The following is a 27,066-nucleotide window of genomic DNA, read 5'->3' as shown; positions in this document are numbered from 1 at the left end:
GTTACGCACTCAACAGGACGTTATTTGATGGGAATGAAACAATGTGGAAACACTTCGTTGGTGGGGGATGAAAGTTAAATAAATGAGAACTTGTAGGCATCGCCATTAAACTACGACTGTGGGAAAATGGACCATAATAGTGTACATTTATGCTATTATATGCTATATTGGTGAAGAGTTATGCAATATTTTACTACCGGAGTAAAACGCCTAAAGGTATGCACTATCGAACAAGCAGCACATAACGTCGCTACTGTGGAAAGGAAACCTGAACGTATGCAGCCAGGATTTGTAACTCTCTTGGAAGATTTAATTTGGATTGAGTATAGAATTTTTGTTTTTGGATCGGATGATCGGTTTCGATCCATACCCCTCATCATTCCTTTGATCATTCTAGCTGATCATTCCTTTGAAAATGTTCCAATTTTTTAAAATAGTGGGTCAACGCCAACGCATTGGGGGTCAACGTCGACAACAGCCTTCCGACAGGTGGTTCTACAATCTGAAGAAACTTCTCTACTCAAAACACCTGTCTCGAATAAGAAAGCTGGAACTATAGAGAACTAATATACTCACAGTACTCACATACGCCTCTGAGATAAGGATTTCCAAAGAAAGATGTTCAGAAGGATTTTTGGTGATTTTTGAAATCTTTTAAGGTCATTCACATGAACAGAGGGTCCGTGGCAGGTCCAAACTCAACCGGAGGGATGGAGTTGATGCGTCAGTCAGAAACATCGGGGTGATGGGTTGTCTAAAGAAGGCACTCAAGCGTGAGCAGTGTTTTTACAGCAGGAGTCAACATCATAGTAGCGCTGGATTAATAATTTTCCTGATGATTATCGATAAGGCGCAATAATATTCATTACTCAAAAGCCATAACTTTGCGATAAGAAATAAATTCAATCAAATTTGTACGTAATGTTACCACCACAGTTTGTATAATGAACAGTTATTACTATTAACGTACTTCGCCTTAATGAAAAATAACATAGAAAAATCTAATGCCCTTGGTGGCAATGCAAGTATTACAAGAATCCGTACAACCGATGGCGCCCGATGGTGCGATAAATTTGCCTTTCGATACATGTCGCAGCACTGTGGCCGTGCTGTGGTGTTTGTGGCACCATCCCCGGCAATCCATTCATCGTGCACGACGGTGGCAGCTAATGTGTGAGCCAGTGGATTAAGGCACTTGTGAAATGTGTCAGTCCCACTGGCTGTAATAATTTATCAGCGAACCGCGTGGCCCGATTGCACTGTCAATAAGCTGCCGACAGCGTATCGCTGCCAGCTAAAAGCAATCATTATCGAGCGCTACGATCGCGCATATGGGTTATGCATGTGGCATTCCGCTTCTCGGGAAATGGTCTGTATATTACACGGCACATGGCCCGCCCGGTACCGGGGTGCAGTACGCGGCCGGTAAATGCAAGCGAGGGACCGTGTTAATGAACATGACCTAGATATAGAGCGATGGATGCCGACGTACCCGGTGGGATCGGGATTTCCAATCGGAAATAGTTAACTAACCACTGTAAACCCATCGGCCACCACCGACGGATAATAGGCAATGCTCCCAAACTGTGAGTGATTCCATTTGCCCGGGCGTTATTGTCCTGCTCCTCACTTCTCGCCGATTTCCTTTCCGACGAATCACCATCCATCGCGAATGGCGGCGTCCGTGGTCAATGCACGGTCGTTGAATAAAACATGCACCAGAGCCCGCGTACGATCGAAAGGGCCGATTGCGAATGCCCGGTGCAGAATGCATAAAAGTAATCTGCATAATGTAGCCCGCGCTGGCAACGATTGAATGGCCATCGAAGCTCAAATTGTCGAGCTGTCCCACCGGTACCGGTCCCGGTCCGCAACCCGGAGTCTGTACCGTCTGTAAATCGACACAAAAGCGAACTCGTTGATGGTTAGATGGAAATGCATTTTTTTAAAGGTTAGCGTACCCTCTATCTGCAATTCCCAGCTTTCCGCGACTGCAAACGGTCGCATTGATCGGGTAAACCAACCTTGAAATCCCAGCTCCACAGCGCGTGGCAAACAGGCTAACGAGGATAGGTCCTTGAAAAGGATCACACTAATCAATCGGATGACCTGGGTGGGCTGGTAGAGATACGAACGGATCCCGATGACCATGCGGAGTTCTGTTCGCGTCCGTCTTTTATCTTTCTAAACCTCCCCACCCCGGGTTAGTCTGGTCCGTTGTCTATCGCTCCGTCTGCCGAGGTCCGTTAACGGCAACACTCAACAGAAAGTTAAACCTCACAGCATAATCACTGTTAAGCAGCTCGAATCGTGCGATCCAACCGTTTGCCGACCGGTGGATGTGCTGGACTGTCTTCCTGCCCTTTGTCTCTCCATGTCGCATTCAAAAGCGGAAGCTTCCCGTTGGGGAAGATGGGAAAGATTCACGGTTCGCCTGCCGCCCACTAAATAAGTCTACCGGACAAGATTTATATCAATCCTGAACCAGCGTCCTACGGCAAAAGGTACGTTTCGCAACCTACCGGATGCAGGAACAGCAGTGAGCGCTGCGAGAGAGGAAGAGGATCGGCCGGTGTGTTCGGAGAGGGTTGATGAGGTTGGGGCATGGGAAATAAAACTTGCCCCACCGGGAACCATAATTTCTCTCCGGTTGTATAATTCACTGTGAAATGTTGATTTAATCATTTGCATAGGAATGCAACGCTCCGGTGCCATGGTCAGCCTTGTACGGTTCGTTGCTTTGATTTCCGGACGGAGCTGGTGCTGCGTTCGGGGTTTCGGTCGATCTGGTTTTGCCCGTTCCGGTTCGGTGCGCTGTTATTTAAGCCCGATGCAACTAAGGATGCAACAGCGTAAGCGGCAACGTGGCCAGGTAAAATAACAATTTGGGTGAGCTGTCAAATGGTTGTGATACGATGCACAATGTCAGGATGGTTGTGGCGGTTGCGTATATGTATATCTTTGTCGAATTGTTGCATATAACAGCTGACTGGCTTGAAGGATGGTTTCATCTCACATTGTTCGGATATAGGTTGATGTGCTTACGGGAAAACAGAAATGGGGCGTTTGCTCAATTCACTCAACTGATATTGTGTGTACAGGGACAAACATCTTTTACACGCCTGAAGGTATGCAATATAGGGACATTTAGTGCAAAAAGGTTCATGAATGGTTTTATTACATGGTATAAGTGTATGTACAACCCCCATTACTTGGGGGTCCAAGTACCATTAATTAATGGTCTGCCAGACCATTGAAGCTACTAGACTTACTAACATATAAAATGAATCAATAAGGAAGCAGAAGAATTTATAGGAATTTTCTGCGGTTTGGCATCAAAAAAACGATCATTGTCCTGTTGCAGAATCTAGGTCGTCTAGCCGATCATTTTCAATTAAATATTCACGTTAAACTCATTAAATAGTATCTTTCTAACGCTGTCTAACACGCTAATATCGTCCGATTTTAATAACTTATAGTACTTTATACCGATACCGATAGATCATCGTCTTATTACGATATTGGTCTTGCTACACGAAGCCTGTTGGCATCGCCAAAATCACCATTTTTAAAAGAGATCAGCGGCGGATCAAACCGTAGGCGGAGTAGGCGGTCGCCTAGGGCCTCGCTGTGTTGGGGGCCCCAAAAAATTTGTGCCGATTGTGCGATTTTTTAAAATTTTACAGCAGAGTTAATTTATAGCAAAAAAAAAATATTTAAAAAGTGAAAAATTGATCAAAAAATCTTCCTCGATTAAAGAAAACAATTGTTTCTATGTGATAATAAATGCAGAGAAGAATATCGACTTTAAAGTATAAACGAAATTGCACCAGGATTTCCGAATGTATAGTACCAGGAGAGCATCCACGGAAGAGGTAGCACCTTGTACAGCAATGTTGGTCGAAAACCGCCGAAATTTATTCAATTTTTAAACACTAACTTTCCCGTTGGTCGTGAAAAATTTCTTCGAAAACTACCAGTTTCCGAATTTAAAGTACCAGGAGAGCATGCACGGAAGAGGTAGCTCCTGGTACTGCGCCGTAAGGTATGCAATGTTTATACACTAACCTTGCAACCAACTTACAATGCAAGTTTGGTGCATGCAAGAAACTTGCAGCAAGATGGCGCCCAACATCGTACTTGCAAGCAAGCTTGTATGCAAACTTGCATGCAAGTTGGTTGCAAGCAATTTCTTGCATACAAACTTGCATGCAAGTTTTTGCAAGCAATTTCTTGCATACAAACTTGCATGCAAGTTTGCATGCAAGAACTTGCATGCAAACTTGTATGCAAGTTCTTGCATGCAAACTTGCATGCAAACTTGCATGCAAGTTTGTATGCAAGAAATTGCTTGCAAAAACTTGCATGCAAGTTTGCATACAAGCTTGCATGCAAGTTTGTTGCATGCAAGTACGATGTTGGGCGCCATCTTGCTGCAAGTTTCTTGCATGCACCAAACTTGCATTGTAAGTTGGTTGCAAGGTCAGTGTATAAACATTGCATACCTTACGGCGCATTGCATTGCAAGTTGGTTGCAAAGTTAGTGTATAAACATTGCATACCTTACGGCGCAGTACCAGGAGCTACCTCTTCCGTGCATGCTCTCCTGGTGTTACACATTCAAAAACTGGTAGTTTTCGAAGAAATTTTTCACGAAAAACGGGAAAGTTAGTGTTTAAAAATTGAATAAATTTCGGCGGTTTTCGACCAAAATTGCTGTACAAGGTGCTACCTCTTCCGTGGATGCTCTCCTGGTGTCGGCAATCTGAAAATAGCTGGTTTGTATGGAATTTCGTACCAGCCGACGGGAAGTTTGAGCGAGATGAAGGAAGCTTTCCGTTTCATCCATCTTCCTTACACTAGCGATCGCTCTCACGGGTTTGATAGTATGCAATGCAAAAGTGATGGGCAAATTTATTCCACACTGCAGGTGTCACCTCTTGAACACATGCTTTCCTGGTTTCGCAAATCTGAAAACAATTGTGTTGTTCATCGCCTAAAACATCAACATGAGCGATACAGGTTTCTAAGAAATTTCTCTGATTGTTACCGTAAAGTAAACCGATTGAAAACTGTACCTTGGGCGAAAAATCGTAGAAGGCGTTGGAGTAATCAGGAATCGTAAATGTACGTAAATCGTAGAAAATGTGATCCAAGTAGTGGCGTTATGGTTCTCTTTAGCGCATACAAACGTTTATAACGAGACTAGCTTACTAGCCCCGTTTACAGGGATACGCAACAGAACTCTGAGATGTACGCAAGGGAGTTTTCTTTCCCAGACTTTGCTGGTGTTGTTAAATCATGTTTGAAGTACATCTCCGTAACACCGATAATGCCGTTGCAAAATCATGGGCCCCCTTTAACAATTCCGCCCTGGGCCTCCAAGGGGATTGATCCTCCACTGAAAGAGATGCTTACAGAAATCAATGCGGTGTACATGTGCATCAGTTGTTGTTTACGAAATGTTTGCGCCAAAATGTATGCAATTATCATCTCTTTGGCGGTTGTGATTAAAAGTCGAACCAACTGTTTTTCATCTGAAGCCATATTATGAAGCGTTCGTTTAGAAAATGTGTAACGATAGCAAGAACTGTTACTAATACCCGTTAATGTGTTAATTTCTTTCAATTCTGACCATTATGTGTCATGCAATCAAATTTTAATTGCTTATTTCTAATAGTAACAAGTAATAGTTCTCCGCATACCAATACGTTTCTCTCCAGACTGCAACAGACTTTACCTCTGTCGATTCGCAACGTGCTGCGTCACTGTTCAACAGGTATTTTCTCCGTTTCCTTTATCGAGAATTGGCCACTATCAAGATGGAACCAAACTGTCCAGGAAGGTGAAGAGGAAGGAGAAATCTGAAAGAAGAGGACGCAGGCAAAGCGTTCGGTTGGCAAAGCTGCTGCCAAAGCTGGATGCCTTGTACCGGTGGCAACCGTGCATCGTTTTAACTGTCCCCGACATGAGCGTTCTTGAAATTCCCCGCAGCCAATCACGCATGAAGTTAATTTTGGTGGCAGTACTGCAGAGAAAAACCGTCGGCTGCAGGCGCTCGCCGAGCCATCCGTAGATCCCACGCACGTAGATACGGGCCAGGCACTAAGGGCGGGGATGTTTTTGAAGATGCCGCTCACGGGCGCTTGACAGTTCTCGACCAGAGCCGTCACATCCACGAGAGCGTGAACGGATCCACCGAGCCGTTCGGGAGTTCTGGTTGGCAGCTTGCTGTTCGGGTATGGTTTGTTTTTTTTTTGCGGAGTGTTCTAATTAACTAATAGGCACTTACCGTCCCGGTGTTTGCGCACTGTGTCTCCGGCAGATGCAAGATGTTGAACACTGACTTCCAAGAAATTCCACCTTGGCTGGTGCGGGTGGATGCTGACGGCAAGCGGGAAACTCGATGGATGGATTTTTGCTGCTGCTTCTTTTCTCGCTCACAATTACACTCGTCCAGAGCTCGAATGGCAATCCACGTCACTTTTTAGCTTGGCATGGTTCTGAAGTTATCTTAACCTTGCTCTTGACGGCAAGCACAAGGTTTCGGTGGAACTGCTGATTGTTCCAACGGGGGTGGAGCGGACCTAGAATAATCGATTGGACCTCTTTCATAAAGGTGAAGTTGCTTTTAATTACTTAGCAGATAACTTTACACTTTCCGTTCGTTTTCCGTTCACTTCCATCGGCCAAAAATGGTGCCAGTGCTTATAATGTCAAATTTGATTGCTCGTTGGTGTTTTTTAGTAACTCCAACTCAACAAAAAGGCATAATTAAAGTGATTGTTTTTTGTTTCTCGCTTGCTAAGTCTTGCGACAATTCGTCTGAATAAAACGGTTCGAATCTTCGCTTGTTATCGCCGTACATCTTCGTTCCAGCTTCTCAAACGTCCAGACAATGTTATTTTTTTATGACTCACATTAAAAACAACCACTGTTGAGCTTGGATTGAAGCCGAAAAGCGATTCAAATGGTTCATATTTTACTTGCGAAGGAAGGGTGGTAGTAGCGACTCTACCGAGCGACACATTTAATGCTCCCGGTGCAAAGAGTGTTGGGCAGCGCAACGGACCGACGGTCGGTGAAAGTGTGGTTTGAGTGGCTTGTTTTTACTGCCAACTGGCTGTCGTTAGTTGTTGGCTGGTGGCGACACTTTTAATGCTGGCAAATAGGAGCGAATGGAATTCGAAAGGATGGTCCATCGATTGTAACATGGCTATGGGCGGTTACTCGGCTGCGCACCCCAGTCGCTTCCGTTCGCCATTCCCCAGCATCAGCACCGACCCGCGTTGGAGACAACGTCTGTTGAGCTGGTGTTCAAGAAAAGGGCCACTCCGCAAAACTCCCCACACAACATTCGGCGGCAGAAGCCCTGAAGGGAGCGAACCGATTCCCCACAGCAGCTTTGGTCCGTTTTTGCTTCTGTTTTTGTTGTTGCCACCGTTCTTCATTGCCACGCTGTTTTCTTTCCCATCCTTTTATCACGCTCGAGCCAAAATCGAGGACGGTCCAACTATCTACCCGAAACCCAAAATGGAAGCGGCCCGTTACTTAAAAGCAAGCCTTCCCCTCCCCAGACCTAAAAACACTCAGCTTCTTCTAGCCCGTAGGATCAAGTTTTCGACGCCTTAATCTATTCGTCCGTTTCTCGAAAGGCATCCCCGTTTCGGACCTCGTTACACGGCCCGGGAGAATGGGAAAACGACATTAGTTTTGTGTTGGCGTGCAGTTTTTTGTTGTTGCTTCTGTTGTGTTCTTTGTTGGAATTTTGTTTTGATTCAAGACGCCGTTCGTGGCGTATTCTTCGCCATGTTGGACGCTTCTTCGCCCAACACTTCTACACCGTTTCGGTCGATTCGGTCCCAGGCTTAGCTCTTCATTCGGTTGTCGGATGCTCCGTTTGCTGCCTTTTCTTGCCAGTTTCGTCCAACCCCTTCGCTCTAGCCATTTTTTTTTGGTCTCCACAAAACATCCGGTTCAGAGAGGGGAGACTGTTCTTCTTTCGGGCTGACAGTCGCGGAAACAAATTCACATATTTATTATGCTCCACTTTGTTCTTTGGACCACCACCGGGCTCCGGCGGACGTGTGGCGTGCTAAGAAATTGGACAAACTTTCCAAACACCCTCGCCACCTTCCTGATCCCTTCCACCCTCAAGATGGTGTTGATGTTTGTGAATGTCTTTAGTCTACCGGGCAGGCGACAGCAGTGCGCCCGAATGCTTATCGGTTTCCAATAAAATACACTACATAACGACTCCAGCACCGGGGGGGGGGGGGGCGGTGGGAGACGGTTAGAGTTTTTGGAGCAAAGTGCAAACCCAAAACTGCTCGCAAAATCCAACGCGCCGAGAGTGTCCTCATAACTGGAAAAGAGGAGATAATAACGAGACCTAAATCGGCGCACCGGTAAAGGAAACCCCGAAAAACTTCCGTCTCCCTTGGCGACGTTCATGTTGGCGCCTACTATGTCTTGTGGAAAAGTTATCGGGAGGCTTTCGTGTGTGTATGTGTGGGTTTTTTTATGCTGGTCGTTCCCAAATATTGACCAATATAGTCCTCGCTTTTTTTTATTACGAGAAACTGGAACGTGCTGGAATTTCTGCTACACTTTGGCCAACAACTGTGCTAAATGGGAATTATTCAACTTCCAGTTCCAGCTCCATCAGGCGGCCTTGCATCTCCATACGGAACGCTAACCTCACACAGCGTACACTGGAATTGAGGACGCTATTGAGGACGTAGCGAAGCGGGGCGCGTTACATCCTTTTTCCGGTCGCGTCAAGAAACAATAACACACGGTCAACACGCAACACAAACGAGCACGGGGGAAAAACAATACGTCCATTTACCATACACACACATACTGTGTCACTGGAGTTCCACTTTTATGAACGCTCACACACTCTCGCGCGGGGTTTCGGGTCGCACCGTATTACCGATTGTCCTTCCGAAAAACAAAAAATCCCACCTCTGTGTGCGCATCGACGCTAGCGTGGAAGAATGAAGAAGGAAATGGCACGGTTCACCCCCACGTCACGGTTCACTTTGGCACTCTCATTCTCCCTTACTCTCTTCCCCACCGCTATTCTTTCCCACTGGCACCGACCTGTGACCGGGAACGAAGCACCCTCGGAACTAGCACCGGAAGTCTGGCAGTGCTGAAGAATCAGAGCAGCTTCCTGTTCACGCGAACGCGATTGTTTGACAGCTCGGTGAATGTGTGTTCGGGGCACAACCCGCGCACCGTTTAGCAAACGCAGCAGGCTCCTGCGATGTGAGGTGATTTTTCGCTGCCAAAATCGAACCGACCGTACGAACAGAGACCGCTTCACTGAGAATCGTCCTGCCGACGGCGCTCCATTTTATGGCGACGAGCGACTCCAATCGACGACGACCACGCTTCGCTGTCGTGGTGTGTGTCACGTCACGACTACCAGTCCAACGAAGGGTAAGAGGAGCAGAGAGAGAGAAAAAAACAACAGAAACATAATGGAAACACCAACATAAATGCCGATGTTATTTCACTTCGTGCTTTTCCTTTGGCGTGTGTGTGTGTGGGTGTGATACTATCTCGTTCACCAACACACTCGAGCTGCAGGTTGCACTTACATCAGTCAACAAAGGGAGCCCGGTGCCGTGGTGTTAGTGACATCTGTGCACCGAAATTCACCACACCATCGGTTCGGTCTGTCAAGCTGACCATGTGTCAAAACTGCAACGCAAGCGAATGCTGCTGCCGCCATGGTGAGTGTGCGCATTAGCTCCAACGGGTGGCTCGGGAAATAAATAAATGCCATTTTTCGGCTTTCCTCGCCTGACGTCGGTCGTGTTGTGGCATTTGATTCAGCACGAGGACAATCCGCCTCGCCTGTCGTTCCTCCGCGCCCGCGCTGTCTCCGTGTGCGTATGTTTTGACATTTTGGCGTTGCTTTGTGGAGGGAACACACATACATACACACACGCGCACATCGCACAGCACACGTGCCACGACAACAAGGGCAGCGCAGGGAAGCATCCGTTTTTCGAGGGGTTGTGTTTTGATTCCACGCTTTCGTTCGGATGCACGTTTGGTTGGTTCCGTCGTTTTTCCTGACCAAAACAACCAAAAACCGCAAGCGATGGAGGCGCCTGGTGGTTAGTGTGACTGCTTGCCGATGCGTGTTTGTGTGCGCCCGTTGCGGCGTTTTACCCTGTTGGGAGGCGGGGATGAGGATGCAGTGGAGCACTGGTTGTGTTTTGCACCATTTGTTTGGTCCTGGCGCTGAATACGGTGGACGACCGGGAAGTTGAGCTGTTTTGCATTAATTTTAATAATGTCATTTTGGGTTTTTTGTGCTTCGTGTGAAACAAAATGAAGGAAATAGTGTGGAGGAGCTTGACGAGTGATTTACACATGTCAATTAATGTTACGCACAGTTTCGATTGCAAGATGAATGTTGGGCGGTATACGAAATATGTTAAATATTATGCTGTGTACAATAACGCAGTTTACAAACATGAATTAACGTTCAAATTAAAAATATAATACCAACGATGGTTGAATGGGATTTTGCTCTTCAAAATCAGCTTTCTACCTTATTGCCCATTACAAATTATACATTTGCATACGACACGCACACACTTGTTGCAAAAACCATCCTTGCTACAGTGAAGCATCATCGTGACAAGACGAAACCACATGTTGCTTCTAATCAGCACAGCATTGCAAGGATTTACTCCCGAACCCCCGTGTGTGCCGTGAGCAAATAATCAATCTGATGCAGCTGCTATGAAAATAGTACGAGCAGTGCAATGCAAATATTGCTTCTAAATCCCACACAGGAAGACACGCGCAATAGAAGTATTTGGATATAGTTTTGTAACCATAGGATTGCTTTTTTTGTTTTCAAACGAAACACTCATACGTCACAGTTACTGTACGAATTCATTGTAAAAGAAAAATACCAGATGAGAAAACCACTAGTGACCATGTTAGTACGAGTGCAAAGGGTAACTGCATAATACCATCACATCGGAGTTATTGAAAACTAAGGGCGTCTCGCTTCCAGGGATGTCCGCCGGTTCATCGTTACGGTACACGGGTGCAACAAATGTCCGGAAGCATGAAGTCTCATCGCAAGGTCCGTTGACGCCGTCTTCATGTCTTGATCTTTGTGCGAGTAAATTAATTAAAGGACATACGAGCCCTCTATCGTCGCCGTGGCGCACGATTCTCCTTCCTTGGCATCCGAAGACGATAGAAAGTTAAAACCATGCGCTTGCTTGCTTCCCACTGATCTGCCGTTGGTGGACGGGGTATTTCAGAAGACGATGACGATGGCCATCGTCGCAATGTGATCCTTGACGGTCGGTCCTTTGCAAAGCAGTTTACAATTTCGTTTGGCAAATGTTTGCCTCTCGATGACTTCGAACGACTTCGGTCAGAGGGAACTTTCCGAAACCATGGCAATTGCTGGCCGCGTGAAGTTTGTACTTGTACGGTGGTGTCGCGTCGGTTCCAACCGGAAAGGATTATTAACTCCCAATGAGCATCGAGGATAAAGACCGTTGCCCCGTTGTAATTCTAGTTCTCGAACAAGTGTTAATGGTCCTGCCGTTTGGGTGGTGAATCCCACCTTCGGAACGGAGAGCCAACACTTCCGGCGCGATTAAGCGGATGAGTAAGTGAGTGTGAAGTGAGACCGCCAGTTGACGGTGAATAAATCTTCTTCATCTCATTTGCACCACTCACCATCTTAATCTAGCTCCGCTGGCTCGCTTTGTTTCCCTGCGAAAGCTTCGTTTCCTCGAGGGGTTTTGGGTCAACCGTTATTACCCGAACACAACAAGCAATAGCGACAGACGGGGGAGCAAGAAAAAAAAACCGAATGGGAAATAAAGATTGAAATTGCCGAGGATTACTGGGGTGTAACCCTTTTTCTGGCGATGTCCCACTCACGTTTGATCCCTTTTTGTGGTGGGAAGTTCGGACCACTCCAGCTGTTCCACGGGCATAACACAGCAAACATAATCAAAAGCCGTAGATAATGATCCGGAAACCACAAAACCCGGTACCAACCCACAGCAACAAAAGAGATTCACAAGAATGTAACATTGGGGTTGGATCCGTCTTCATCTCTCTACCCACAAAGAGTAAGAGAGAAAGAAACTGCGCTTCAAACGGGATGGCAATTTAAAAATCTGATAATGGGCAATGTTTCGGCATAGTTTATTGGGGTATGATCTAGGGTTTCGGGAACTCCCGAAACCGAAAAGGAACCTCCCTCCCAACCCCCCCCATTTTCTAATCTCGAATTATTATCGACGTCGATGGTATAATGCTATGCTGTCAATCGGAATGTATCGATATACTTAATAAAACAGGACGAAAGCCGATTGGAAATGAAAGCTATTTCGGTAGATTGTAAAATAGGTAAATAATTAACTGTTTATTGACGAGTAATGAGTATTTACGGAAACGAGCAACTAACGATAAGCTAAAATCTCAATTGTGAGGGTTTCTGTGTATGTAATGGGAAGGTTTATAGACCTATAGGAAGGTTGGGGGGCGCCATTGAAGCCCTTGAAATGAGACAAAGCGAAAAGCGCAGTAAGAAGGGGCCTACTCTGCTTACCGTTTGATCCGCCGCTGGACCTTCTAACAAATAAAATATCTATCTTGTGATGCGAATTGCATACCTGTAGGCGCAACGTTTTTTTTCCAAATCGTATGCAATTCGCACCACAAAATATTTAAAGTGGTAAAAATTAGTGTTGCTGGTTGTCCGCTGGTTGAACCGGCCCTTCGTCTGGATGAATCGATACACTTTTGGACGGCGATAAGCTGAGGCGGGGCAATAACGGCAAGGCGGTCTCCAATAACGATTTCGGCCCTTTTTCAAAATTCCCAACTGCTCATCCACTTGAGCGAGGCCAACGTAGAGTTGGGTTCGTGGCTGAAGGGACCACTCATACCGTATGCGAGCGGCGAGAAGAGCACGAAGCTGTACACCAGCCCAGCCATCGCCGTACCCAGGCAGGCGTGACGCAACCATCCCGGCAACCGGCCCGTAATGTAATCGAGCATTACACCTGTAACGGAAAGAGCACAAGAGGACATTTTTTGTGGTTAGACTGCCTAAACCAAAAGGCTTTTGAAAACAGTAACTATCGCTTCTAACCGAACACCGACCGTAGGGTTTCGGGTGGTTGCCCGAACTATTCTTCAATACACACACACACACAAAATATGTTCCGCACTATTTTTTGTTGAGGTGAAACAGGATCGCAACTTTTTCGATTGACAAATATCACAGCGAACGGATCACCGCAGCAGCGCAAAAACGGATGGGGCAAACGAAAACCACGGAACCAATCCGGGCACTGATGCGAATCGTAGTGCGCTCGCTGCGATGTCGATAAATCCCGGCCAGTAGTGGGGTGCGGTTTTCCATCTGATATTTGGGTGTTCAAAATTAATGACCACTGAAATTGAAGCCACCACACGCACAACTCTGGTGGTACGTGTGCAGAGTAATGGTCGTTTCGGCCGGGCCGGGTCGATGAAAAGCCACCTCATGCCGTAGTGAGTCACCTACTGGCGTGGGGTGTGAATAAATTGTATTTATTACACGTAAATTTTGCAAAATTGAAATACTTTTACCGAAGCAAACCAGGCAGAAGGATGTTATGTGATGAAAAGTTGTTAAAACTTGCAGAAATGTTGAAATTAAGCAACTATTACGTGCAATGGAAATAGACATGATTACCTCTGTAAAGTGAAGTATTAATGCAAAATATTTTGATTATGTAAAGTTGATGACTGCACAGTACAGAGGATAGACACCAAAAGTATTGCAAAATTTCACCCAAAATGTTTATAGAAAGCTAATCTTAAGTCATCAATAATAGATAAAGTCAACCAACAACGAAATCGCCTAAAGTTATACAATCCAAATGGCAATAAATGATTAATACCAAAACTTATAGATCATATTGTTTTTGTCTGTTAAAACCGTTCCTAACGAATGTTTTTAGGTGACAGTAGCTGAAAAAGAATATTTATAATATTCAACATTGTTGTTTTTTTGTTTTATCAGCGAAGTGATCCAACAATTCAACCAGTGAACACCCTGCCACCGGCACGTAACAACTGACCAAATTGTTTAACAAACAGATCGATTCCCATCCAGGCAATTAATTGTTGGCCCCAAAAAATCTGGCACTTATTTTCCAGCGTCCGAGTACAATTTACTCACAGCAAGTATCCGCTTCACATTCCACTCCCTTCCAACCGGTAGTGGGGTGAAAGTGCGCCGAAAGTGCGTTGTGTATTAATTTCTCACCCACCCGGTGGCATCGGGCGGGTGGTTCAACAATCCGTCGGTTTGGTTTGCTGAAAGATTGGTTTGCCGGCAAAGTGACCAACTGACACCAAATTCACGCCCGTGCAAAGAGTTGGGCCGCGTAACACCCGCAGATGGGGCATGTTTGCAAATATTGTGGCAACAAGAGGGGTGCCTCCTGCTGTGTGCGTGTGCCATTTGTGGTGCGGGAAGTGTTGTTTATTGGACGAAATTTTCACTCCAAACAAAGCAAACGGATGAAAATCCCCAAAAAATCTGTTGGCTTTAATTTATCGATTCCGTGACCATTTTGCAGTCGGGTGAATGTGGGGAGGTATTTTCGTATGATTGGAGTATAATTTGAACACGCAGCTAAATGCACACGTGGCTAATTAGTGTGAGATCATATGCCGGCTGGTGTTTTAGGCTTAGTTGAGTTTTATGATGTTTGTTCTATTGAAATATTGAACTATCGTGAATAATTACGTTTAGTGTGTAAGATAAATATACCAACGAAACGCAACACGAAGAGTAAATGTAATAAATTCAGGGGTTCAAAATCATAATTGACAGCATCCCGAAAGTAAACATTTGCAAGTGAGGCTTCTAGGGGGAGGATTTCTAATGAAAAGGAAGCACAAATTAAGCGCAATAACAATAGCACAGACATACGCAGAATAAAAGTTATTCTACATCAAAATAACCTCCAACGCTCGGTGTAAGTGCCAAGGAAAAACTTCAAAGAGCGATGAAGTACCGAACAAAAAATTGCGCGCTCAGCTTGTAAGATGTCACTCGTTGCACAATTGATTTGCTTTCCCGTTGCGATGCGATACGTCCACAGATTCGCTGCTTGAGCCAGCGAACAAAGCAGCGAAACGGAAACCCATCAAACCATCTGCCCCGACCGGTCGGAATGGTTGGAAACCTCTGAAATAAACTTCAGCTTCAAAAACCTGTCCTCAAACGATGTCAAGGTGTGCCGGGCAGCTGGACGGACAGGCTCCCTACCACCCGACCAGAAGGTGGAAGGATATTTTGTTCCAATGCCAGAGATTCCCTTCCCGCCGTGTGTTGGGAGCGGAATTGAAAATGTGTTGATGTCCAGCAGCCGGCAAATGAAAGGCAACGGCTCCAACGCGCACGGATACGGCTTCTGCTGGAGGTTCTTCTCGGGGTTTGGTGAACAGACGAACAAAATGCGAAACGGAAGAAATCATCACCGTCGTCGCCCGATGCGTTCTCTGCTTCCCTTCCAATCTGTTTTATTACAATCGTTCCATTTCCTTCGACATTTTGCCACAAGTTGCCTTAAACTTGGGGAGGCGAGAGTGGGGTGTTTTTTTTTCTCCCTTCTCTTCGACTTGCTCATTCTTCTCACTTATTCGGCATCTCCATTCGAGTTCGGTTCCGCTTTTCCATTCCAATTTACTTCGTCCGTACGGGAACCGGTGGTGCAAATCGTCCCACCTTCTTAATCGCCCCCGGCCGTTCCAACTAACGCAACGTTCCTGTTTTTTTTCACTGCCCGTTTGTTCGATTGTTACGAAATTGGATTTTTCCTGCCTTGACCTTTTGCATGCCACACATTTCCAACACTCACGAAAGGATGCGTTCCGGGCGTACCGTGAACCATAGGGCTAATGTACGAATGTCCACCTCTCGAATGAAAGCTTCCCCGCCATCGGGAGGCAAGATGTGCCGGCACGGCCATTGTGTGAAGTTGTTCGAGCAAGTAATTTTGGAGTAATTTAACATTTTTCCATCTCTACCCAGCATCGGCTAGGGTGCGGTAGCGACGACGGTAAAGGTAGTGTTTCTTTTGTTGGACCGGAACCATAGACCTGCCGTTACACATGTACCGGGAGCCACTGACAACGCATACAAATTGAATTTTTGAATGCTCCACTCGCTTCGGTACAAGTTTTCCTATTCCGGTGAGAAATCATGATGTTAAGGATGGTCAATTCGAAGTAAGTGATTGATTTTTTTTATTGTTGTGCCCCATTCCTTTGCTGCTTCGTTTGCTATACGTTCGGGAACTTGTTGTATCCGTACAAAGCATATTTCAAACTTTGGCTACAACTGTTCCGTATTGGACAAGGTGTAACAGGCTCGCACGCTATGACTGATTAGATTGTAGTGCAATTAACTTGTGGTAAGGACGTAATTTATTGTTGGTAATCTGTTCTGCTAAGCTTTACTTCATGCTGTTTCACTATCAATTTTCCAATCGACGTTCAACTAGTAGCCTAAATGTATGCAAACAACACAACACCAGCGGTGTAATAACAGCTCTTTTAATATTGAACAATGGTGTCCGGACCAGATTCTGGAATTCGATGCTTTATTGAATAAATACGGAATCAGATTCGGGATTGAGATGCAACATAAGAGTCCGAATTCGGATCCTTCAGGACTCGGATTCGAGTCAAGGACGGTCTCCCGGAATTGGAATCGAACAGAAGAGTTCCGATTCCGATTTACTACCCTGTGTATTACCCCTTAAGATTTTTCAGGATCAGGTTTCGTCATGATCGGATTCCGGGCATGGGATTTAAAACAAGAATCCGTATGCAAAGTATTAGGAAACGTTTACGGTCAGTTTTGGAATAATTTGCAATTAAACAAACATTTTTCAAATGGGATAATGCTTAATAAATCTGGTGTCTGTTGTTTTAAAGTCAAATCTAAATGAGTATTTGAGAAATAATAAAAGTTTCCATTAAATTCTTATTTCTTCTACTTTTATGGCGTGATTCACGTACAAACTCCGTTTTATACTGTTCCGAACATTATTAACTCAACTAAGAGCCTAAATGTAGGTAACCAGCACAACACGACCAATGTAATAACAGCTCTTGTAGAATGAGTTCCAATTTACATTAACGTATAATTAACTACAGCACAACTTTGTTGTTGAAATACGTAAATGAAGCCTCAGTAATTCAACCCCACCATCCTTACTATCCCCAATTAAAAAACCCAAAAGCACCATCGTTACATGCACCGATGCATCGTTAGTCACACGCTCATCACTCATCCCAAAGAGCGGGGGTAAAATTTTAATTGATTCCACTTACACGTGCTTACACCAATCAAAGTTTTACCGTGGCAAGTGCTGGACGTCTTTCACACAATAAAATTTATTGTCAGCCACAGCTTCCACTCCTTCCAGTCCAGTGTGGCACCCATACCCATCGCCAGATCGTCCCCAAACGGCAGCGGTATGTGGTTTCCATAATGAGTTTTCGCTCGCCCGATTATCGCAGACAATCGGAACCGGTACGGAACCGAAACCAACCTCGCCGTCCCACCCTCGATGTCAGGTGTTTTCCGTGGTTCCGACGGTGGGCGAAGGCCAACAAAAATGGAAAACGAGGTTCGGAAAACTAATTTCGTTATGAAATTGAATTTCTACGCTTCGATAGCGCGCTGGTTATGGTTTGCTGTCCGTATGGCCAATTGCAGCCGTAAGCCGAGGTAAAAATCAAGCTCCAACTTCATCCCCAACTTCCGTCGGATGGTCCTCGGTCCTTTTTGATGAAAGCGTTCAGCTGAAGAGCTCATTAAAATCATCTCCTTGTGGAAGGATAATCACTTGCGTGTCCTGCCTTTGTCTCCCTCCCCGGGGGAATAGTAACCTATCTGTACTTCCGTCCCGGTGCATCGGGTCCATTTTGGAGTTTCCCTGTCCGGTGGTGCGTGAAAATATGAATTTTAAAAATTAATGCAAAATCGGAAAATAAGTGCAAAATGATCGAGACGCAGAGAGAAGAAAGACAAAAAAAGTCTTATTAAGCTGCGAGCTTTTCGAGCTTCCGATTTTCTGTTTTCAATTAATTTAAGTGGATACGAACGGCTCCATTTACCGATCGGAATAACATGTACCTATATGAAGCTCCACTTTTGAATGCCAATTGCTTTGGAAAAATTTCCATCGGTGCTATTTTACATGTATGGAAATAAACCCATCCTGGATGAAACCCCCGTCAAATGCGAAAGTCACTCCGAAAAATAAAAAGCCACTTACAAAGTCCATTTCGGAATGCCGGGGGAAAAACTCGATTCGAAACACGTCCGTCAATCAGGGGCGCACTGGTCGGCAAAGGCAAGTGAAATGTGCTGCCTCGTTAAAAACACATCCATCGTCCTGCGAACAAAGCACGGGTGGCCTTTTTGGAGCCGTCCTTAATTTCACGTTCGATGTTCTGTCCCTTTATAGAACGGTGCTGCGCCTCCCATAGTTCTCTTCCCCCTCTAAGGAATCGGTTGTTTGTTTGTTTTTTCTTTGACATTTAAGATCCTACCAGGGTTGACTGGAAAGTTTGTCAATTAAATTACATTAAATAATCCCTTCAGTCTCCCGACAGGGGCTACCGTCGCAACCCCTTTCAAAAGCATTGAAAATCCCACCAATTTGTTGGTTCACGTTGTGACGAGGTGATTAGAATATTCATTTGCTTTTTTTTTGCCTATCGAAGAACGTTCTTATTTTCCTTTGGTCCGATGGTGTGACTATTCGTTTGACTAGCGTTGCCACAGACATTATGACGATGACCGGAGGATGATTAATGAGTCAGGAAGTGACATTGCGTTGGACAACACGGGGGACACTTACCGGCGAGCATCGAGTTGAAGACCAGGGCGGGGAAATAGTGATGGAAGTAGAGGACGCGTCCCATCGCGTAGAAGGGTAGGTAGTGGATCAACCATCCTCCGAACAGCCACAGGGACGCACGCAGCAGTTGCCATTTGGCGGCTTAAAATAGGTTATAGGATGGAAAATATTAGCTATTGCACGGGAAAATCATTTATGGGACGGTAAATATAGTTTACAGCAGTATAAAGAAATGAGTATTACATGTATAATTAAGCGGGTCTTTATAATGCTTCTAACAAGACGGTATTGTCTAGAAAAAGGTTGTACAAATCTTGTCTACAAATATTCAAGCAACTATATGAAAGCGCCTGACATTATGCAATTGGCATAACATAATACTCTTGAGCAACACATGAGCAACGTTTTCTTATCATAGTTTTATCGCAGTATCGTAGTATTTATGAAAATAATTAAGAAACCTTTCTTATTAGTGTCATATTCATGCCGTGGAACATGGAAGATAATAATAGCTACATTGCAGTAAAAGATATTGAAAGTTGCAAACACGGTACAATGGAACACCCGTAATTAGTATCATCCAAAACCGGTGTACACTTTGCACCGTAATCTGAGAAAGTGTTTGATTAAAACAATGTTACGAAGGCACTAGAATTGGCCCTCCTTAATGGTACGGCGATTAGCAACAATTTGAGATGTTCCGGTGTCTCTTTGCCGCCATGTAAATCGAGCCGGGTCGTATTCGAGCAGTACTAATTTGTCGTCCTAATTTCTAGCGCCCGGCGCCGGAACGTAAGCCAACGGATTCTACTTTTGCAAATGACACCGCGTCCGTCGTTCATCGTCGGCCCCGGCTGCTAACACCGGCTGGGTCACGCATTTACGCTTGGCCGAATATTGTACCTTTCTACGTTGCCGTGCTTTGAAAATACGGAGACAATTAAAAGTTACGGCGTAGCATATTTCGTGCAACGCAACACCGTCACCAGGGTGAATGTGCGGAACGGTTGGGCCGTTTGCCGGGCCAGCGGTTACTTTCGCGCGCGTTTGGTTAATAAAACAGTGGCCGAAATCCGGCAACTTACCGTCCTCGGTGAATGGAGACGGATCGGGCGTCGTCCGTTGGGTGGTCACCGGCCCGGGTGCGGAATAGCGTTGATATCTGATAATCTCCACACCGAAGATGATTAAGAAGAGTGCTAAAAATACCAAATTGCTCCACCAGATGATTGGGTTGCCCAATAAATAAACGCGATGGTCGGAACCGGAGAAGAACTGACCCTGTCGGAATAGAACGAAGGAAGGAAAATGAACTGTAGTAACAAAGCTAGTAAAAGAGAGAGAGAAAGAGAGACACAAACACAGCACCAGCAACATCCAGCTATGTTGTAAAACATTGTTGGTCACAACTTTTAGGCCGATGGGTGTGGGAGAGTTTAAATTTATTTCAAGTGGAAAGATAAAGCCTGCCAGCCTGCCAGCCGAAAAATGCGTGAACGAATAAACCGAATAGGAACGGAAGGAAAAAGAAAACAAAACACAACGACACGCGCGCACTTTCGTGCATGCTTTTAGTCATTACCGTCGCGAAGTTTTCGGCGGGCCGGTGGACGCGATGCGATGCGTCGTAAAAATTAAACAAAGAAGGAGACAAACGCCCGGGAAATGCAGCGAGCGGGAGTGAAAACCGGATAGCAATTCGCCAAGGTTGGACGACTTTTTTTTCGCGTTGGTGATAAAGTTTCGGCCCTTAAACGGCATTCAATGGGGCGACAAATTGTGTCCGCGGGATGAAGTTCGCGCTCCGGTGCACGGTCGCACCAGCTGACGGTATTGCTGATAAGCAGTGAAAAATACGGAAAAGGACAACACAAAAAATGACTACTTGACCACGAGGCGGGATCATGTTTTTTCTTAAGTGGGGAGAAGTTGTTAAACATTAGTCCGGGGTGAGGCTTAGTATTGAATCGATGCAATATTTGGAAAAGTTTTTCCATTGTACAGTCAAAAGTGGGTACTTTGTGAAGTATTTAAAACTTTAAAGGAAAATCTGATATTATTAAAATTATTGACGCAGGTACAGATAACAGTGGGACAGTATGTAATCTCGCTAGTATGTCAAAGCCATTTTCTCCATTGAAATTAATTGAAATGCAATTTCGTTCCGACTGCCAAGATCCCTGTTATGATTTTTTTTCTGATTTCGTAGTTTAGTTTAGATAGTTGACTACAAAAAATTTTAAAGGTTTGCTCAATAATGTACCCAAAATAGTTATTCCTTGAGTAGTTGTACAATGTACCAGAATGTACCCATTTTCCGTGACTGGTACGAAATTCCATACAAACCAGCTGTTTTTAGATTGCCGATACCAGGAAAGCATCCACGGAAGAGGTAGCAACTGGTACACAATTTTGCTCGAAAACCGCCGAAAGGTATGCAATATTCAAACACTAACTTTCCCGTTGGCCGTGAAAAATTTCTTCAAAAACTACCAGTTTCCGAATGTATAGTACCAGGAGAGCATCCACGGAAGAGGTAGCACCTAGTACAGTAATTTTGCTCGAAAGACGCTGAAAGGTATGCAATGTTTAAACACTAACTTTCCATACAAACCAGCTGTTTTCAGATTGCCGATACCAGGAGAGCATGTTTTTCAAGAGGTAACACCTGGTACCAGCCGAGTACCAGGATGTTGCACAACACATGTTGCACAACACATGTTGCGCAACATATGTTGCACAACATCTGGCATGCAACAAATGTCATGCAACATATGTCGTGCAACATATGTTGCGCAACATCTGTCATGCAACATCTTACATGCAACAACTTGGGATTGCAACTACCGGGAAGCGCGTGATTTGTGCTTGCTCGGCTGGTACTAGGTGTCACCTCTTGAAAATCATGCTCTCCTGGTATCGAAAATCTGAAAACAGCTGGTTTGTATGGAAAGTTAGTGTTTAAACATTGCATACCTTTCGGCGGTTTTCGAGAAAAATTGTGTACCAGTTGCTACCTCTTCCGTGGATGCTCTCCTGGTACTATACATTCAAAAACTGGTAGTTTTTGAAGAAATTTTTCTCGACTAACAAGAAAATTAGTGTTCCTGATCCTGGTGCAATTTCGTTTATAGTTTAAAGTCACAAAGTCGATATTCTTCTCTGCATTTAATTTATCACATAGAAACAAATGTTTTATATAACCAAGGAAGCTATTTTTGTTCATTTTTCAACCTTTTTAATTAAATTTTGTGCTATAAATCAACTCTGTTGTTAATTTTCCAAAAATCGCACAAGCGGCACCAATTTTTTGGGGCTTCCAACACGGCGAGGCCCTAGGCGACCGTCTACTCCGCTTACCGTTTGATCCGCCGCTGACGGCTACAGTGTTGACCCAGAGAAACGCTGTCCGTCAACTTATTGAATCAAATTGCATAACAAAAAGTGTTTTCAGTAGTGTGTAAAAGTGTAATTGATTTACTTCACGTTGGTTGGTTCATATGGCTATATATGTTTTAATTATGTTTGAAATTTGCCAACAATTCCCTATTCCGCAAAAAACATACACCCTATGCATGTTAATAATAATGGTGCTAATAATATTTATCTGTGCGCAGTATAAACGAAGAAATGTCGCAGCAATTAAAATTGAAATGATATCTTCTTCTATCAACGCATTCGCAGCTAGATAGTATCGACCCTAACATTGCTCAGACCACCCTTGGCGTCCCTAACCGACTGCAGCAGCATGGCTTATTCTCCACAAAACATTCCCTTTGAGACACACCATATCCACACCACTTTCGTACATCACATTAAGCTCGATCGAACGGTTCAGCCTACCAGCTTCTTCTTGGGCGCCTCTTTATCAAGGATTAAGAAGAAAGCAGCCTCACCGGTACGGTGCCGTCCCGGTCCCCACACACGCACGCACGGAAGCTCGAGCTCAGGAACTCTTAATTACTTCTCATGCGTCCGTTTGGCCTCGACCTTTCCGATGGGGAGGGGGCAGGTGCTGTGGTAACGTCTTAATTGCTCAATGACGTGCTCAAATGGAGCATGGCAAGGGTGAGCATAGACTCGCACACACGTACGCCGCAAGATACGCACAAAATCTTAACTTCCGATAAATTCACGCCCAAGTGTGTCCGTGTGGGAACGGGGAACAGATGACAGTGGCGGTGGTTATTTGACTCGTTAGGACAACTCGATTATGAAGGTGCGATTGTTGTTACCACTTTAATGAGGACAGGCTCCCAAGTAAGCAAGTCGAAGTTAAGAGGTTTACGTACGAAAGGGACATCTTGCCAGAGCCAGAGACTTCTAATTATCCTTCCAACAACCGAGTTTAGCTGTTCGCGCGACCAAAGCCTTGAAACCTTGCTATTGACGCGCAGTGGTGTGATTGGTTAATCATAAATTTCATTTACGATCTATAATGACCTCCACGTTCTGAAAGAGGCCGCACTAATCGGGGTCTTCACAATGCGAATACTGGGCAGCGATAAAAGGTTATTGACTTTGGGACACGGTGGAGATTGCTAAGGTTGGGAATGATGCAACGAAATTGAATGGTAATGACGCATGGTATAAGGATCATGCAACCAGGCTGTACCATCCCGACAGGACACCGCGGGGGAGTTGAATGCATATCGGGTGCCCTTCGTTCCTTATTGCATCGTGTGACTACATCATCATTAGGATGACTTTAAAATCGATTTCGTTGGAAGCCGTCGGGCGTACCGTCGCAAAGGACTAATATTTACTCACCCGATAGTTGATGGGCCATTGCCACGGTCGGCTGGTAACTTCACCCTCCTTCGGCTTGAGACCAGCATTACCCTGCAGCATAACGGCGTGGGACTCGAAGAAGCGACTAATGAAGCCCGGTGCGTAAACTTGAAAGTTAACGCTCGGCACTGCGGGGCAACGGAACAGCGATAAAAGCGGAAGAGGGATGAAAGAAAGAAGTCAATAAAATGTGCGACACAATAAGTGGGTGGGTGGGCAATGTGCGGACCCGAGCGATGAACGCCTTAGTTACATTTCTCAAACTGATTGTCCTCCACGTTCCACTGGGCAGCTTTGTCGCGAATGTTCGGATTGCAGGTGACTTCCTGCTGCTCGAAACCCCACTTGGGCAGCTGTTTGCTGGTGGTCGTCAGGACGCACCGTTCGATATAGTGGTAGAACGTGAGCCGGCTCGTAACGGTCTCCACCGTTTGACCGGTTTTACCACCGACAATCTGCACCAGCCACACATCGTTCGTGTCTCCCTGTCCATCCTGTGGATGAAATGAAATATTTTTTTACCATAATAATGCATTACGAAATTGTGTTTTAATAATATCGTTAAATCTTTCCATATGTTCCAACTTTAAATAAAAATCTTCAATTTTCGTCCAACTATCATAGGAGTAATCCCACGGTGGTAATGTAGTTTTCTTTTTGGCGACATTAGCGCCATCTATGCAGCTTTTTACGTACTTATTCAGTATTGTAAACTTGTATCACACCAAAAGCTTTGAACTGGTCTTGTTGGCCACAAAATTCTTAAAACGTTGAGGTAAAATCAAAATAATATTGTCCAACAGTTAAAAGTAGTAAAAGTTAATTAAAAGGAAACGGTACTCACCTCTCCGTAGCAGGTAACCTGCAGATGCTTTTTCGTTACCGGCCCTTGCTCACGGTGCGAGTGTAGATTCCGTCTGGTCTGTACATGCTCCAACCGTACTAAATCGCCGTGCTTAATTAGCGTAACATTATCCAGCGTTTGCTTATCATATGGCTTAATCAACCATTTGTTGTTATCATCCTTGTGGCTGTACGTCGTAACCTGTTGCTGGCGCGCACCAAAACCCTTCGGGTAAAGATGGTTGTGCGAGTGCAAATAACCTCCACCGGTTTTGTGGTTTTTCAGCGTTACAACAGCCCCGTAAGCTACCTGACGGGGCATCGACACGTTGTACAGCGAGTTGCCGATCAGATTGGACTGAAAGCCGGAACTGTAGAACCCGTCGCCGCTACCGCTGCGATTCAGCACCGTCAGATGGATGTAGAAGAAACCGGCATACAGCACGATGGGCAGCACGATCAGTGTTAGTGCACGGGCTACCAACTGACGGACGGTGTGCGTGATGGGTAGTGTTAGGTCACCGAGTACATCCCACAGATCGCTGGCCGTATGCAGTCCGACCAGTAGCACCACAAACAGCCCGACAAACTTCACACTAATCGTGCACGCCAACATGGAACCGGTGAACGCCAGCCAACTCCACCACGGTGCGGAGAAACTATTTGCTTCCCTGGTTAACCGTGAGACACGTGCCATACCCATGACGGAGGCGGTCATGAAGAAGATCAGTGGCGGATCGAGAAGGATGTACCGATTCAGTATCAGCATGCCGATATCGAACAGGATATAGGCGGCTGCGAAGGTGGACGCCGTTAGCGAACCCGTCATATCCCAGACAGTGTGGAATGACATTGGCACAATTGCAGCACCAAGTGCGGTACAAAACTACAAGAGAAGAGAGAAAGATTTTTATGAAATCGATACTCAAATTTCTAAGTAGAATAAGTCTCCCAAGAATAATACTTACAATTCGCATTCCTTCGTAATGAGTTCCGTTATACTTATCGCCTGGTTTGTCAAAAGGGTACGTTCCATCGTACCCGGTAAGGTAACCGGATAGACCGATCAACATCTTGCCGAGTGGGGGATGTACGTCGAAGAAAAATGTCCGGTTGATGTACCAGCTTCCCATTTTGCCGAAGTGAGTCTCATCCCAGCACACGTGGTCCGGGACTGTTACATTATAAAACCGGGTTCCAACCGTCATCAGTAGAATGACTCCAAACAGAAGCCACCAAGAGTTGCTGTAACAATTTTGGAAGTAGTATTAATATTACGATTGCTTAAAATTTCAAATAGGACTATCCGATGGTTGAAGGTCAAATGCAATTGTAATGCCCCTCGCAATAGCATTAGGCTGAAGAGATCTTCTGTAGATTATTTACATTAATCTTGTGATATTTTGCCTTCCACCCGTAACAAAAAAACTGGTCTTCTTTTGAAAAGTTCATCATGGCCTGCTAACCTTCACGCTGGATTTGAGCAGCCACTGCTCAGATCAGCAGGCCTACTGTGGTACCATCATTTACAGCAAACGCACAACGAACCCATCTTTCACCGCAACACTTGCGCAACACCTCAAAAGATGCCACCTAATCCATTCACCCCCCAAAACATTGAGCTAAAGCTTGACGTGTCTGTCCCTTGCCGTAGACACCCGAAAACCAGTTCACTTACTTGGGTACACTTTTGTCACACAGCTCATCTGCCTGTTGCTTCTGCTTGATTGCTTTCGTTACATTTTGTTCCGCCATTCGTGCCGAACCGGATCTTTCTTTCTCATCTGCCACCGACACCATAATGCACTGAGCAAAACTGTTTGATTCTGTCACAATCACACGCTGCGTTTGAGGACTCTGTTGCAAATGAAGGGAACAAACAACGATACGGCACACCTTCACCTGTTGGTGTTGTGAAGACACGCGAAAATTACGTTCGTTGTTGCCTGTTGTTCCCCAGCGAAGGGAAAGCTTCCCACAATCAAAACAAACGGCTTGACAGCTCTTGGATGGACAGCGATCTTTACGCGGCACGCTAGGGGAAGCTTCGAACGCGTGTGGTTCGTTGGAAGACCGAAACGAAAATGAAAGTTCCCGATGTTAAACCCCCCGCTCATCGTGGCGCACAGTGGTCGCTCAAATTTTCAAACGCGGGAAGCTTTTTAAAATTTTATATATCTGGTTTTGGGAAACATTTAATTAATCGGATGAATTAAAAAGAAATCCCATTAACTTCCTCAGAGCAATTATAAAATGCAGTCATTTTCTTTGGGTTCGTCTCTTGAAAAACTTGAAGAATATGGAGCATTGAAGTCACTTATGCTTACGTTCGCATTTCGGTCAACACATGCGCAGTCAAAGCATTGTTTGAAAAGAAAAAAAATACATTTAATACGATTTTTTTTGGGGGGAGTTATTCACACATTCCAAATAAAGTAATGTTATACATAAGTTATTGGAAAAATCATTACGAACGTGTAGGCAA

The 27,066-nt window shown here is 45.1% G+C and overlaps 2 protein-coding genes across 2 annotated transcripts in view; both read right to left on the bottom strand.

The window, feature by feature from the left end:
- Positions 1–6,370, bottom strand: part of LOC128309424 (uncharacterized) — a 77,155-nt gene extending 70,785 nt beyond the window's left edge. The window contains exon 1 of the mRNA XM_053045805.1: positions 6,293–6,370. The gene's annotated coding sequence lies outside the window, so the exon portion shown is untranslated. The remainder of the gene's footprint in view (positions 1–6,292) is intronic.
- A 6,509-nt stretch (positions 6,371–12,879) lies between these two features.
- On the bottom strand, positions 12,880–26,381 carry LOC128309425 (protein O-mannosyl-transferase 2). Its single transcript, XM_053045806.1, has 8 exons — positions 26,260–26,381; positions 25,550–25,826; positions 24,583–25,467; positions 23,992–24,232; positions 23,718–23,866; positions 20,033–20,228; positions 18,948–19,088; positions 12,880–13,073 (listed from the first exon to the last, which is right to left on the bottom strand). Exons 1-8 carry the CDS (start codon positions 26,379–26,381, stop codon positions 12,880–12,882), a joined length of 2,205 nt encoding a protein of 734 aa, XP_052901766.1.
- Positions 26,382–27,066: the final 685 nt, after the last annotated feature.

The sequence above is a fragment of the Anopheles moucheti genome, chromosome 2 (assembly GCF_943734755.1).
Source record: "Anopheles moucheti chromosome 2, idAnoMoucSN_F20_07, whole genome shotgun sequence".
Classification (NCBI taxonomy): domain Eukaryota; kingdom Metazoa; phylum Arthropoda; class Insecta; order Diptera; family Culicidae; genus Anopheles; species Anopheles moucheti.
Note: the sequence above shows the minus strand (reverse complement) of the source record. Positions and strands in the feature narration are given on the sequence as shown.